Consider the following 13,904-nt stretch of genomic DNA (forward strand, 5'->3'; position numbering starts at 1 on the left):
CTTTCAGAAATATATATAAAAATATATGAATGAAGGAGAGACAAATATAGTATATACCATGTAATATTTGTCACAAAATTCTGTTTTTGCATTATTTGAGAATGATCATGTAAAACAATGCCTCCATAAACTTAGATCCATTTTTCACTTTATAAGTTAGAATAGCAAGAAATTATTCCAACTTTAAATTTTCAGTCATTTTAATATCTATTTTTGGTTCAGTATATTCTCTTAAAGGAAAAACTTACCTTATATTGTAACCAAAAGAGGTCAGATTTATTGACCAAAGTGTTTATTAACTAAGATTTGGCTTTTATTTAAACATTGGTTCTAGAAATTGAGAAATTGTGATTAAATAATTTTATGTGATTTTTTTTTCTCCTTTAAGGTGCTGCATTGGCAGGTTCTGAGAGATCAGTATCAGAAAGGTCTTTATCTGCTTATTCAAGGAGAATGATTGAATTGGACAGTCGAATAGAAGAGCATTTTCAGTCTTCGTCACCAATTCTTAGATCATCAAGGAAAATCAGAGCAGAATCTGGAGATTCTCTAGAAAATATACCTTCATTACCTCCTCCCAAAGAATTAAATGCCCCTAATAGAATTTTGGATGTGTCAGGTGCCACAGTTGAAGAAGCAGCTAATCAAAAATCAGAAATACAAGAAGTAAAATACACAGAGTTAGAGGAGAGTACGGTTGAAGAAGCCTATTTTAAACAATCTGGGAAGTCTGATGTCTTACTGAAACTAGACCTGGAACAAGGAGATTCATCTGGAATTCTTTCAAGGAAAAATCTTTCTTTAGATGCTATAAATGTTCAGAAAGACTTAGTTAGCTTAGCCATTGAAGACCTTGACAAAAAAGAATTGAAAGAGAGACAATCAGATCAAGATATGGATCATAGTGAAAACATCCAATCAGAAAGAGGCATTCATCAACAAAAGAACATAAAGGAAAGAGACTTGTCTTTGCCAGAACATCTTCTTGCTCCTAAAGAAATATCATACTCTGAAGATTTTGAAGTGTCGTCTTTCAAGAAAGACATGTCAGCTGAATTGTGTAAAGGTAACTTTGAGGTATCATCATTGTTGTCACGCAGGAAAGACTCTCAGTCTTGCAAAGATAGTTTACAGTCAACAAGAAGCTCTAAAAGTGAAGCCAACAGCTTTAGTACTGATGGTGAAATCAGTGAGTGCCTCAGTGAGAAAAGCCTTTCTATTCATAGCAATATCCACTCTGAAAGGCTGTTAGAACTCAAGTCTCCTACTGAGCTCATGAAAAGTAAGGAGCGCAGTGATGTGGAGCATGAACAGGGGGTTACTGAATGCTCTTCTTTGACCTCAGTTCCTGTTGCAGATGAGTTACTTGATTTCCACATCGGTGATAGGGTATTGATTGGCAATGTTCAGCCAGGAACTCTTCGATTCAAAGGTGTGACTAGTTTTGCTAAAGGATTTTGGGCTGGAGTGGAGTTGGATAAACCTGAAGGAAATAATAATGGAACATATGATGGCATTGTGTACTTTGTGTGCAAAGAGAAGCATGGTATTTTTGCTCCTCCACAAAAAATATCTCACCTTCCAGAAAACTTTGAAGACTATGTAGACATAAATGAAGATGAAGACTGTTACTCAGATGAACAATATCACTACAATAATAAAGAACAAAAAGATACAGAGGGTCCCACGTTTGATAGAGAAAAGGTTGCCGTTGAATATTTGTATGAGAAATCTTTACCTGGTGTGCACGATATTGAAGCATCAGTTGATAGAAGCCTTAAAATAGAAACGGACCATTCACAGGACATTTCTGAGGTCCTTGAAGCCCATGCTCACCAGCAATCTCCAGTGAATTCACTGATTTCTTCAAAGGAAAACAAAGATCTTGTTTCTGGTGCCACAGAAGATGTTTCCATTGCTGTAGAAGATGATACTTTAGACAATACCTTTTCTGAAGAATTAAAGAAGCAAGAGCAGATTACAGAGAAGGACGAGAACCTATATTCTGAGTTTTCAGAAAAACCTTCTACCCCACTTCTGGATCTTTTAACAAGAGAAAAGAACCAGTTAGAAGCCCAGCTGAGGTCATCAGTAAGTGAAGAAAAAAAGTCAAAGCAACAACTAGAAACAGTCAGCTTACTGACAGACAGTTTACTGAAAGTCTTTGTGACAGACACAGTCAGTCAACTACAACAAATTAAAAAAGCTAGGAATGAGAAAATCCAGCTTAGCAATCAGGAGTTTCTTGATGATCAAAAGAAAGTACCACCCCAAGGCTTATCTCCAAATCTTGAGGAACAATTACCAGGTGTCCCAGGTGACTTCTTAAGGTCTGAATTGGATGATGAAAAAGAAGAGATTTCTTCTCCAGATATGTGTCCCAGACCTGTAAGTATTTTGCCTAGAAGAAATGTCGATTAACCTCACTTTTGTCATGCCTTTTAATTCAGATTTTATGTGTGAAGATCAGTGTACTGATTTTTAAGGGCCTTTAACTGTTTTTCTGTCTGAAGTATAATTGTCCTCTGTTATGTCATGAGTGGTCACTATAGGGTTGTCACAAACACTGGCAGGTTTATGTTGGATTGACAGCCCTTGAATACTGCCCACAGATTACATAGATTCCCTTTCAGATTTATTGAACAGATTTCCCATGGAGCTTTACAGTGGTTCTCAACCCAGTTCTTTTTTGCCTATGAATTTGTTTGTCCTCGTATCTACTCAGTCATAGTTGTTCTGCAAAAATGACCAGTTATGATATTGATTCTGGTAAGACTAAATTATATCTATTATAACATCTACTCAGACCATCAACTTGTTTAGGTTGTTCATGTACAGTTGAACAAAAGTAATGATTTTGAGTAACATGAGCCAGATAATCACTAAGGTGAGAAATTTCATATCCCATTTCTAAATCCCAGAGACGAGACAGTTCTACAGAAACAGAATAATAATGATTCAAAAAGAAAACAAAAACATCAACAAAAATTTTATAAAAATTCAGCTTATGTAACAGAATTATGGGACACAGGGTAGTTTTTTTCTTAAATTAGTAACCACCATATAGTTTTTGCTTTGCTTATTTACTAGAGATATAGTAAATATACAAATAATATATTTGCTTTGTCTTAAAAAAAAAAAACATAATTGATCTGAGGTCACTAAAAGATGTTGTATTTGAATGTGCCATTTCTGTAGGAGAGTCCAGTATTTGGTGCTAGTGGGCAGGAAGAGCTTGCTAAGAGACTTGCTGAACTTGAGATCAGCCGTGAGTTCCTGAGCGTGTTAGGAGATGATCAAGACTGGTTTGATGAAGATTTTGGTTTGAGCTCTTCTCACAAGATCCAAAAAAACAAGGCAGAAGAAGCAATTGTACCTCTAATAGCAGAAGCTAAAAGACCTCCCCAAAAGCCATGTGAAACACTCTTGGCAGTCCCACATACTGCGGAGGAAGTAGAGGTTCTTGTGCACAGCGCCGCAGAAGAACTTTGGAAATGGAAAGAATTAGGTCATGACCTTCATAGCATCAGTATTCCTGCAAAGCTGCTTGGCTGTGCCAGTAAGGGGCTCGATTTAGAAAGCACTAGTAAAAGGGTCTACAAACAGGTATGTAACTTGGAAGGATAATTCTAACTTTAACCTCTCTTTTGTCTGAAATTTGGGTTCTTAGCCATTTTATTTTATTTTTTCTCTATTAAGGCGGTTTTTGATTTAACAAAAGAGATTTTTGAGGAAATATTTGCTGAGGATCCCAACTTGAATCAACCTGTCTGGATGAAGCCATGTAGAGTCAACTCTAATTATTTCCGACGAGTGAAAAATCCAAATAACCTTGGTGAAATTAAGGTAAACTGAAAATTATAGAGTATCTCCTTTTTGAATGCTTATTTATACATGCTGTCCTCAGAGCCTGTTCCATACTGGGCATTCAATAAATACTTGATTCATTGAAAACATGAACAGTGGAAGGGAGGGGACAAGAGGGAATCCTGAATCCTCAAGATTTGCAAAACAAACATAACTTTTAATTTTTATCGTCACTGGAGGATGTTTTTCCATTGATTTTTAGAAAGAGTGGAAAGGGGGCAATAAAGACAGAGAGAAACATCAATGTGAGATAGACACATTGATTGGTTGCTTCCTGCACCCACCCAACCAGGGCTGGGGATCAAGCCTGCAATCGAGGTACATGCCCTTGACCAGAATCAAACCTGGGACCCTTCCGTCTGAGGGCTGATGTTCTAGCCACTGAGGATCTGGCCAGGGCAACAAAACATAACTTTCAGAAGTCATTTCATATATATATAAGGTCTAAGAAAAAATTGGGAAATTTTCGGAGAGATAAATTATTGCATCTCATAGGTATTTTTGATGAGTTTTTGGTTATTTAAAGGTAAGTATAATATTCTAGAAGTACACCATGTATCAAACATGTCCACCCTAGACACATAGGTGTTACCTTTCCATATTTGATTCCCATTTTGGAGGTTTCAAATTGGTAATGTGGTTTTGAAATATGTGGGATAGTAATATGATGTATAAAAAATACTTTGTTATCTAAGAAGCCCCTGAAAAGATGAAGTGACCTGAAGCTACAAGTTCTTCCATCAAACCAACTTTTAAGTTACATTGGTGGAAATTCTCTGGTTATTTAAGTGTTTCTTTAATCCAGCAAAGGTTATATTTTCAGTGCAGTGCCTCTCATATTTTAATGTGCATACAAACCATCCGGGCATTTTGTTACGATGGGGATTCCTACTCAGTAGGTGTGGAGTAGGACCTGAAGTTCTGCATTTCTATCAGGCTCTCAAGTGACACTGATGCTATTGATTCCAGAACCACTCTGAGGAGCAAAGCTCTAGAGTTGTTTTCTAAACTTAGTTGATCATAGAAAGCTTTTCTTTTTCCGAAGAACATACCTCTAGTTTAGGGGTGTCGAACTCAATCAGAGAAGGGGCCAAAATCTAAAATCCAGCCTAAATCGCGGGCCGAATGGTTTACTGAACAGTCATAAACTGACAATGTCATAAACTGACAGCGGAGTGCAGTGATGACAGCGCGGTGCGGGCCACATTGCAAGGCCTGGCAGGCCGGATTTGGCCCGCGGGCCTTGTGTTTGACACATGTGCTCTAGTTGCTCATCTTATTGGTGTATTTTCTTACACCATCCAGGAGTATATGTGAACTATCAAAATGCATTAATACTATTCATATACATTATCCCGGTATATAATGTGATGGCATTGCCTAAAAAAGTCTTTTAATTTGAGATATAATTGATATACTAGTGTCAGCCGAAACCGGTTTGGCTCAGTCTGCGGACTGAAAGGTCCCAGGTTCGATTCCGGTCAAGGGCATGTACCTTGGTTGCGGGCACATCCCCGGTAGGGGGTGTGCAAGAGGCAGCTGGTCGATGTTTCTCTCTCATCGACGTTTCTAGCTCTCTATCTCTCTCCCTTCCTCTCTGTAAAATATCAATAAAATATATTTTTTTTAAAAATTGATATACTAGTGTCAGATATAAAACATATTTGTGTATATTATGAAAAGATCACCACAATAAGCCTAGTTATTATCACACATAGTTACAAATTATTTTCCTTTTGAACTTTTAAGATCTGCTCTCTTAGGAACTTTCAAATGTATCAGACAGTATTATTGACTACAGAAAGCTTTAGAAAATATTTGTACTGATAGGGATTTGTAAGATATATGCTTATATCAGGGTAGGCAGACTATGGTCCACAGGCCAAATCGAACCCACTACCCATTTTTATAAATAAAGTTTTATTGGATCATAGCCACATCCATTTGTTTATATATTGTCTATAGGGCTACTTTCCTGCTAAAATATTTATAATCTGGCCCTTTATAGAAAAAGTTTTCTAGCCTCTGTTTAGATTAAGGTAAGTAGCAAAAAAAGAAAAAAAAGTTTTTGAAGATTAATTTGATTAATTTAAAGAAAAGAAACTTTTAAAATGACTTTCAACTTTGAGGACTATCAGGACCACCTAGGGAGCTTTCTCAAAACACTAGTGTCCTTCATTTTTTTCAGCCCTTCACAGTTTATACATCCTTGAATGTGTGTGTGTAGGCAGGGAGTGGTGGAGTTTGAGGAGCACAATTATAGTTTGAGAATCATTTCAAATTATTCTGATTCATAAGTGTGCCATTTCCTCCATTAAGGATATTGTTTTTTAATAAATAATAACATATAGACTTAAATATATATTTAATAGACCTTAAGTATACTTAAAAAGTAATAAAAATAAAAATTATTAGTAACAACAGTAATTTTGTTGAAATTAAGTTGAAAATAACACATGATACATGATATATATCAGCAGTATCAGAGAGTATATATCAATATATTTCACAATGATGCTTCTCACTAATTTTAATATTGAAATAACATTTCATAAAGTTTTAAAAAGATGATAGTCCTAATGTTGCTAGCAATAAAATTATTAGGCTTCTTACACCAAATTTTTGTAACATTTTTAAAATTTAACTGAATCTTGATACTTCAAAATAAACTATCCCAGCCAAAGCCTTGTACTTTGCTCACATGGCATTGCTCCCAAATTTATGTTGGATTTTTCAGGGTCAGATATATATTTTATGCCTTCTTACCTAGTTTTGCCAGCTTGAAGTCAGCTAATGGTTCTTGGGTTGTGAGCCTCTAAAGTGATTTTTCTTTGCAGATTCATCAATGGGTTTTACTTTTTTATATTGTGTAAAAACAAAATTCTTTAAGTAAATAATGTCTGAGCTTTTAGAATACTTTTCTCTTCACATTGCTAAGTGGGAGAAATTTGTGTACTCTTTATTATGCATGTTATATTTTTAGCATAAATCTGTTTGCTGCATTATTATAAGCATGAAATCTCAGAAACTTTGTGTTTTATTCATTCCTCTTATTTTTACAGAACTTTATAGCAACTGAAGTACTCAAGTTGTTCAGTCTTAAAAAGGAGCCAAACCACAAAACAGATTGGCAGAAAATGATGAAATTTGGAAGAAAGAAAAGAGACCGAGTGGATCATATCCTGGTCAGTATATATAACAGCTGTTTTTATTTTGACCATCTCTTCTAAAAAGGAAAGGGAATAGAATTGACCTTACGTCTATAATAGTAACGTCGTAAAGTTTTCACCTGCTGCATTTTTGCTCCTCAGTTTTGGAAATTGCTTTCTTTTGAACTCAGTAGATGAATATTTAACTGAACAGTATTTTGTAGGTGTGGAGGATTGAGAAATAAAAAGTTAAGAAAGCAAAGTTGAAGGAACTGAATTGAGAAGACACCAGTGTAGACTCTAAGTTGAAATCCCTGTTCTACCACTTACTTGGAGTGTAATCTCCAACAAGTCATCTAGCTAACCCCTTTGTGCCTATCTGCAAAATGGAGGTGATAAAATTATTAAGAGGATTAAATGAGCATTCATATGTCTATATTGAACAGTTCCCTGCACATAACTCAATAGATATTAGCAATAATTATTTCATCATATTATTCAGAATTTTAGCTGGATAGGATTTATTCCATTTTGTGCTACATTTCTCTAGCGTTAGAAAAACGTTTATCAAGCAAACAAAAAGCAAAGGGGAAAAAAGGTCTTTTGTCCTTTATTCCTGAGTTGAAAACCTTAGGAAACTCAGATGTTACTGGGTTCAGGTTTATCTCTAAATATTTTCATTCTGAACTTCCTATTTTATCTATATTTGCATTCATGTAATTAAAAATGAGTAATACTTAAGTTGGTCAGTTTTCCCCAAGTATGTACCTCTCTAGTGCTTCATTTACTAAGGTAAACATTTGTTTAGTGTTTTACAGTTCATCATCCTTTCTCATGCTTTATTTGATCTTCACAGTAATTAATTCAATGGAGGTTTTGTTTTGTTTTTTTGTTTGTTTTTTAAGAAAATAGTAAAGAGGGAATTGGTGGTGAGAGGGTTTTTTCTGCTGGAAAGAAATAGGCTGGTAGGAGGAATTCAAAGGAGAAAATCTGATGATGCAGAGGAGGAGTTAACTGTTGGAGTGAACGGGCAGGGGTGATGGGGTCCACACAGGGAGGGGTGGCCTCAAAAGGACAATTGCCCTTTAAAGCCCAAATGACATGGTAAATTATTATATTAAACATTTTATAATAAACATTTGCTTCTTCTAAATTGTTTATTTCTACAAGTTTCCATTTAATATTTCTGATCAAGATTAACTATGGGTAATTAAAACCACGGAAAGCAAAACTGTTATAATTAAACCAACTTTTGTATGTCCTTTATATACAGTAACTTTGAAAAATATTCCCACAGTAGGTAGAAATGCACTTGACATTCAAATCCTGCAGCAAAACTACCTAGCTAATGATTGAATCCCCTTATAATCTGATAAGTTATTGGATAGCTCCTGATTTTCTACTTATAATGTTGGTAAATTCTCATGTTAAGCCTAAATTGAACTTTACATATTTAATTCTAATTTGCTTTGAGGTTTTATATAGTAATTCTAATTCTTCCTACACACCTTTGAAACAGATGTCATGTTTTACCTGAGTCTTTTTCTCCCTGCTGAACATTGATATCTCCCCTGTTGTCTGAGAGTTTCTCAGTCCCTTCTATGCTCTATTAGTGCCCTTCTGTAAATACAGTGCTCAGACTAGACCATGTAATATTTTGTGAAGTGCTTACATTAGCACAGTCATACACCCTTCTTCTTTTTCCTATATACTATACAATCAAGTATCACATAATGATGTTTCAGTTGACAGTGGACCAACTGCTGTGGTCCCTTCCTTGGCTGCCAGGTGCCGGGGGGCCTTCCTTCATTCTGTGCCACCCCCTGGTGGTCAGCACATTTCATAGAGAGCTAGCAGACTCCAGGTTTCCTGGTCGAACTTCCGAGGGGATACTTTGCACATTAGCCTTTTATATATATAGGCAGTCCTTGGGTTACGTAGGAAATCTGTTCCAATGGTGATCCGTTCCTACAGTGCAATGTAACTTGATTTTCGCTCTAAGTTGGAACCCACCTACATAAGCACCTGCGTCACTCACATGGAGCACATGTACAGCAGTAATAAAGTGAAACAGTAAAAAAAAAAATATATATATAAAAGAAAGATAACAATTCCTGAGCTTGTGATAAATAAATAATAAAAAACGTAAAGTACATATGTCGGAATGATGGAACTTTTTTTTTTTTTATAAATACTGTAAATAGGAGGTGGCCACGTAACCATGAAACGACATAAGTCAAGTCCGCCGTAACTTGAGGACTGCCTGTATAGATACTTCAGAATCATATCCAATATTGTCCTTGGATATATATGCATTTTATAATTGGAAGGCTAGATAGCTAGTAATTTGCTTTCTTCTCCCTCAAGTTCTCATACACATTATCTTCTGTTAACAGACAGCATGCTTGCAATCCTTACTAACTAAAATACTGGAATGTTGTTAAATTCCATTTTGACAGTTTTGAAACCACTTTTAGTTGGCAGTTGAGTTGAGTTTTTTGATGCTTTTTGCAACTTTGAAAGTTTATTGATAGAATCATTTAACTTACCCTTTTTCTCTGGCTTATTTCCTTGGCCTCTTTTCCCAGGGATGGGACTGCAAAGCCATCAAGTATAATACATTTCCTATCTTTTATGCTAACTTCTAACCTTTGTGTTTTCTAAATTCTAGGTGCAGGAGCTCCATGAAGAGGAGGCACAGTGGGTGAACTATGATGAAGATGAGTTGTGTGTGAAGATGCAACTAGCGGATGGGATCTTTGAGACCTTGATCAGAGATACTATTGATGTTCTGAATCAAATAAGTGAGAAACAGGGGAGAGTGCTACTTGTGTGACATCTTGCAAATAAATGGAACACTGAGTGCTAATATGAGTCCTGGGCCTTTCTGCCTCCTGATACACACCCCATCGCCATCATAGCAAGAATGCTTCTGGACCTGGTACCTGTTCTCAAAGACTACTGGTTTGGAGCCCACGGGACAATGCGGTATCTGGTATTACAGCCTCTGCCTTTAGAGACTGTCCACTGGATTGGTGTTGATTTTTAGTGGGCATGGTTGCACATCTGACATGGACACAGTATATAATTCTACACCTCTTGTTAGCACCCCTCCTGGGTCTCAGATGAGGGCTGAAAACACCAGACTTACCTCGTAGCTTAGACTAGGGTTTCACTTTTTGAGTCTGAAGTCAGGCAGGAGAGGTATATAGATAAATGCATCATACCATTTTGAGATGTAATGCTGGTCTGTGATAGTCTTTAAACAGTGTTAAGTCCTTAACCACTTCTAAATAGGCAAGTTTAATAGCGAGTGCCTAGTTCACATTCTGGATTTCATTTCTCTTTGAAGACCATTCTCTTCCATTTTGTAGTTGAGTACCACCATGTGGACTGTCACGTTAACAGAAACTAATAGTAGCCTTGCTTTCTGAGCACCATCGAAAGAATTGGAAATCTTTGCATTATTTTAGTTTTTTCTGTATGGGCATGAAAACAAATAATGCCCCCACTAAAGACTGGGCTCAAAGGACTGATGCTGGGCTGGCTTTTTTGCCCCTTGCCTGCCCCGTACTCTTCTTCCTCTTCTGAACCTCCGTTGCTGCTCCCAGAATTGAGGCCCTCAAGACCATCTCAGGCATCCAGGCATGGCAGCAGTGAAGTCATCCATTGGCCTTCAAACTTTCAGCCCCATCTCTCCCCAAGAAATCAGAGCCGCTGTTACTTGAATGATTTAGGAAATGAGTGTGTGCACCAAAGACAAAAAGATATTGTCTGTTGTTTGTGTGCTTGTTTTGTGCTATGGAACATTTTTTTAATTTATTTTAAGATAAATTATTAAGTTGAAAATGTGTGTCCCTACTCAGAAGCGAAAGATTCTTCTTATAATAGTTCCACTTCCGTCTTGAAGCTTCTCTGGTTCGTGGTCTTTGCACAGGAATCACCCGATTTTAACAAACCCACACACACATCAAAGAAGGCTGTTAATTCAGTGAAGAAAAGACAGGCTTTTCCAAGATCGCCTGCAGTAGCAGGAATGAGCTAACATGATGGAAAGACATTGTAACGTTCAGTTCTGCCTCTCTTGCAGCATTGCTTCTCACAACTGTTACCTGTATCTGAAAAATTTCCTAGACTCCAGCTGCTACGTTAGAGCATGTGCGATGCTCTCGGGACCTCGGTGCCCTGCCTTCCTGATTCCTCTCCCTCAGTCCTGTCCTTCAAGTACCTAGAAGAATGTGGATAATCTTAGGCGTGAATGTAAAATGCCTTAATATTGAAGGTCCCGATTAGAAGCATGATGTAAGACATCCACTGCATTCCTATTTACAAGCATCCTGGAATGTTACAGCTTCAGAATACGTTAGAAAAACCCCAAAGATGGTGTATTCATTACGTGTGCACGTTCGTTCATTTCTGCATCTTCCCTCCAGACTTGCCTTTGCGTCTCAGATGTTTCACTATGCACACTTCCATTCCTCTTGGTTTCATCTTGTCATTATGAGAATCTCACTGAACTAACATTGGACTATTTGCATTTTGCACAATGACTGGTGTGATAGCTCTTGACAAATAAGGAAAGCACTGATTAACTGTTGTGATTGGGTCTCGGGAAACGCTCAGATTGATGTATTGCCAGCATTTCTTCTGGGCTTTTGAGGTTGAGCTGCGGTCTCACAGCCATAGTGAGCAAATGGACTGAGAGAAGCGAGGGTTTCTTGGGGTGCTGCCCAGTGGTGTGGAATGTGCTTCATGTGGCCCAGGAAAAGCAAAGGCCTTTCCTGTCCGGTTTGCGTGCTTTGGAAAACAGCACAACATCTTGTCTACATCCTTCGGCCGTTTGTAAAATAACATTGTCCTTACAATACCTGGAACATTACAGCTGCTGTAATTTTTTTTTATAAAGGAATATAAAAACAATATAATAGGACTATAGGTTGTTTTTCTACATCCTCATAATTTGGACCTAAATCAATTTTTAATAAGAAAGTTTATCTTTATTCTTTGTGACATTATGATTTCAGAAAAGCAAAGAAATGCAGTAAGTCTGTGAAGTCAGCAATCTGGGCTGAGAGTCCCTGGTAAGAAAGCTGCCAAGAATGTGGTGGCAGCAGTCCCCACAGACTCCCGCTGTCTTCACCGGCCCAGGAGCCCTGGGCTCCAGATGAGAGCGATTCCTGATCAGTCTTACTCTTGGCTATCAATGATTATCCATAGTTCGGTAGCGGAAAACAAAGGAATCTATAATTAGCAGATTTCTTATTATTTTAACCATTTGGATATAATTGGAAGCGTGATAATTGTTAGGACTGGAATGATAACTATGGATACCCAGCCACTTGTTCCATATTGGGATCTTTTTAATCAAGCTCTGCCTCTTAACCATGAACCTAAATATTCCCACTTTGTGATCTTTGTTCCTCTCCCCACACTCCCATCCTCTTTCACTTCATAATTCCTCTAAGAAAAAGATCTTTGCATCAGCAGTAATATCTTTTAGAATAGCACTCAAAATTTAGTAGTAAACCAACATATAGGCTTCAGATTTATTTCTGAGTCCAAAACAATTTGTGCTATCCAGGGTGCTTAGCTCTGGGTTAAACAAGTACAGGGTATAGATTCCCTCTTCAGGTCTAAACAGGAATTTTTACTCTAGGGAAAAGTGGGAAGAGCTCAAAAGTAGTTACTAAGGAAGGTTATTTGTTTTTCTTTTATCTAAAAGAAAAGAAAAATTCCTTCTGTGACTACAGGTCTCTGAGAAATTATCTTTCAGAAGAGATTTCATTGCTCATAAGAGTGTTGTGGCCTATTGATAAAAACAATTTTGTTCACTTTCTTGTCTTGAAAAAAAAGTGGCCTTAGCTTTTTGCAATACTTGAATAAAGTGTGTACTCGCACAGCATTAGAGACTCATAACTTTCTGCAAGGAGTTCAAACTTACATCTTCTCTTACTACCTTAACGATACTAGTGAGTAAAACGTTAATTCAAAGAGCAAGTGATAGAAACTACAATGATGTTTAATGCAAATTGTAGGAATTTACATGTTTACAAATAAATCATCTTAAACTGGTTGTGCAGCAATTCAATAAAATATCTTTGTATTATAAAAATGTGAAGAAAACAATGTAAACTGATGTAAAGGAGGTACTGTCATTTTAACTAACCTTTGTTTAATAGCTTTTCCTTCCGGACTTCGCAAAGCCTTCTCGGGAAACACACTGCAAAGCGTTCTCTGGGAGGCCGGCCTCCGCGTGTGTACTGTATCGTGCAGACATGAGAAACAAACCCGTTTACTGTGTATGTGTAAATAGCCTGGTCATCAGGTCGTTTTCAGCCAATAGTCACATCCAGTGCGGCTTTGCACGCAAGACTTAGGGTGTGGTTTGTATGTATGATCTGTAAAATAACTGGGATGAGCTCCCATGTACACCTGTGTAAATAGATTTGTTAACTGAAATGTACTTTAAGAAAAGATTAAAAAATCTGTAAATAAACTGATTTATAAATTAAGGTCCTGTCGGGTGTTCACTTTTTCATGATTTAGAGTCAAGTTTAGAAAGCTGGTCTCCCCAAAGTACACTAATTCCTGATTTCTCTCTGGTTGTAGAGCACCCGTGCTCGGGCCATAGGATAAGGTGAGCAGTGTGTGGGAGCTACTCGCTCTGCACATGGATGCCTGGCCCCACACATGGGAGCAGCCTGTGTGCACCACTCAAGCGGCCAGCACACCTTCCCGTCTGGGCGCTGTGCTGAGTGCTGGGAGCAGCAAAGATGGCAGCGTGGTCCCTGACTTCATGAGCTTAAAGCCATCGAACACAAGGCATGACAGATTGCAATAGTGCTGCAAAGGAAGTGGACGTGGGTTTGAGAATCCAGAATGGAAGGA

General features: G+C 37.4%; 1 protein-coding gene across 5 annotated transcripts in view; it reads left to right on the top strand.

Moving 5' to 3' along the window:
* Positions 1–13,528, top strand: part of CEP350 (centrosomal protein 350) — a 100,975-nt gene extending 87,447 nt beyond the window's left edge. For all 5 annotated transcript variants that reach the window (XM_084866121.1, XM_084866124.1, XM_084866123.1 and 2 more), the window contains 5 exons: positions 389–2,388; positions 3,199–3,606; positions 3,700–3,846; positions 6,930–7,052; positions 9,688–13,528. In XM_084866121.1, coding sequence (XP_084722247.1) covers positions 389–2,388; positions 3,199–3,606; positions 3,700–3,846; positions 6,930–7,052; positions 9,688–9,852 — 2,843 coding nt within the window. In that variant the 3' untranslated portion in view covers positions 9,853–13,528. The remainder of the gene's footprint in view (positions 1–388; positions 2,389–3,198; positions 3,607–3,699; positions 3,847–6,929; positions 7,053–9,687) is intronic.
* Positions 13,529–13,904: the final 376 nt, after the last annotated feature.

This window comes from Pipistrellus hanaki (genome assembly GCF_964339955.1).
Source record: "Pipistrellus hanaki genome assembly, chromosome: 18".
Classification (NCBI taxonomy): Eukaryota; Metazoa; Chordata; class Mammalia; order Chiroptera; family Vespertilionidae; genus Pipistrellus; species Pipistrellus hanaki.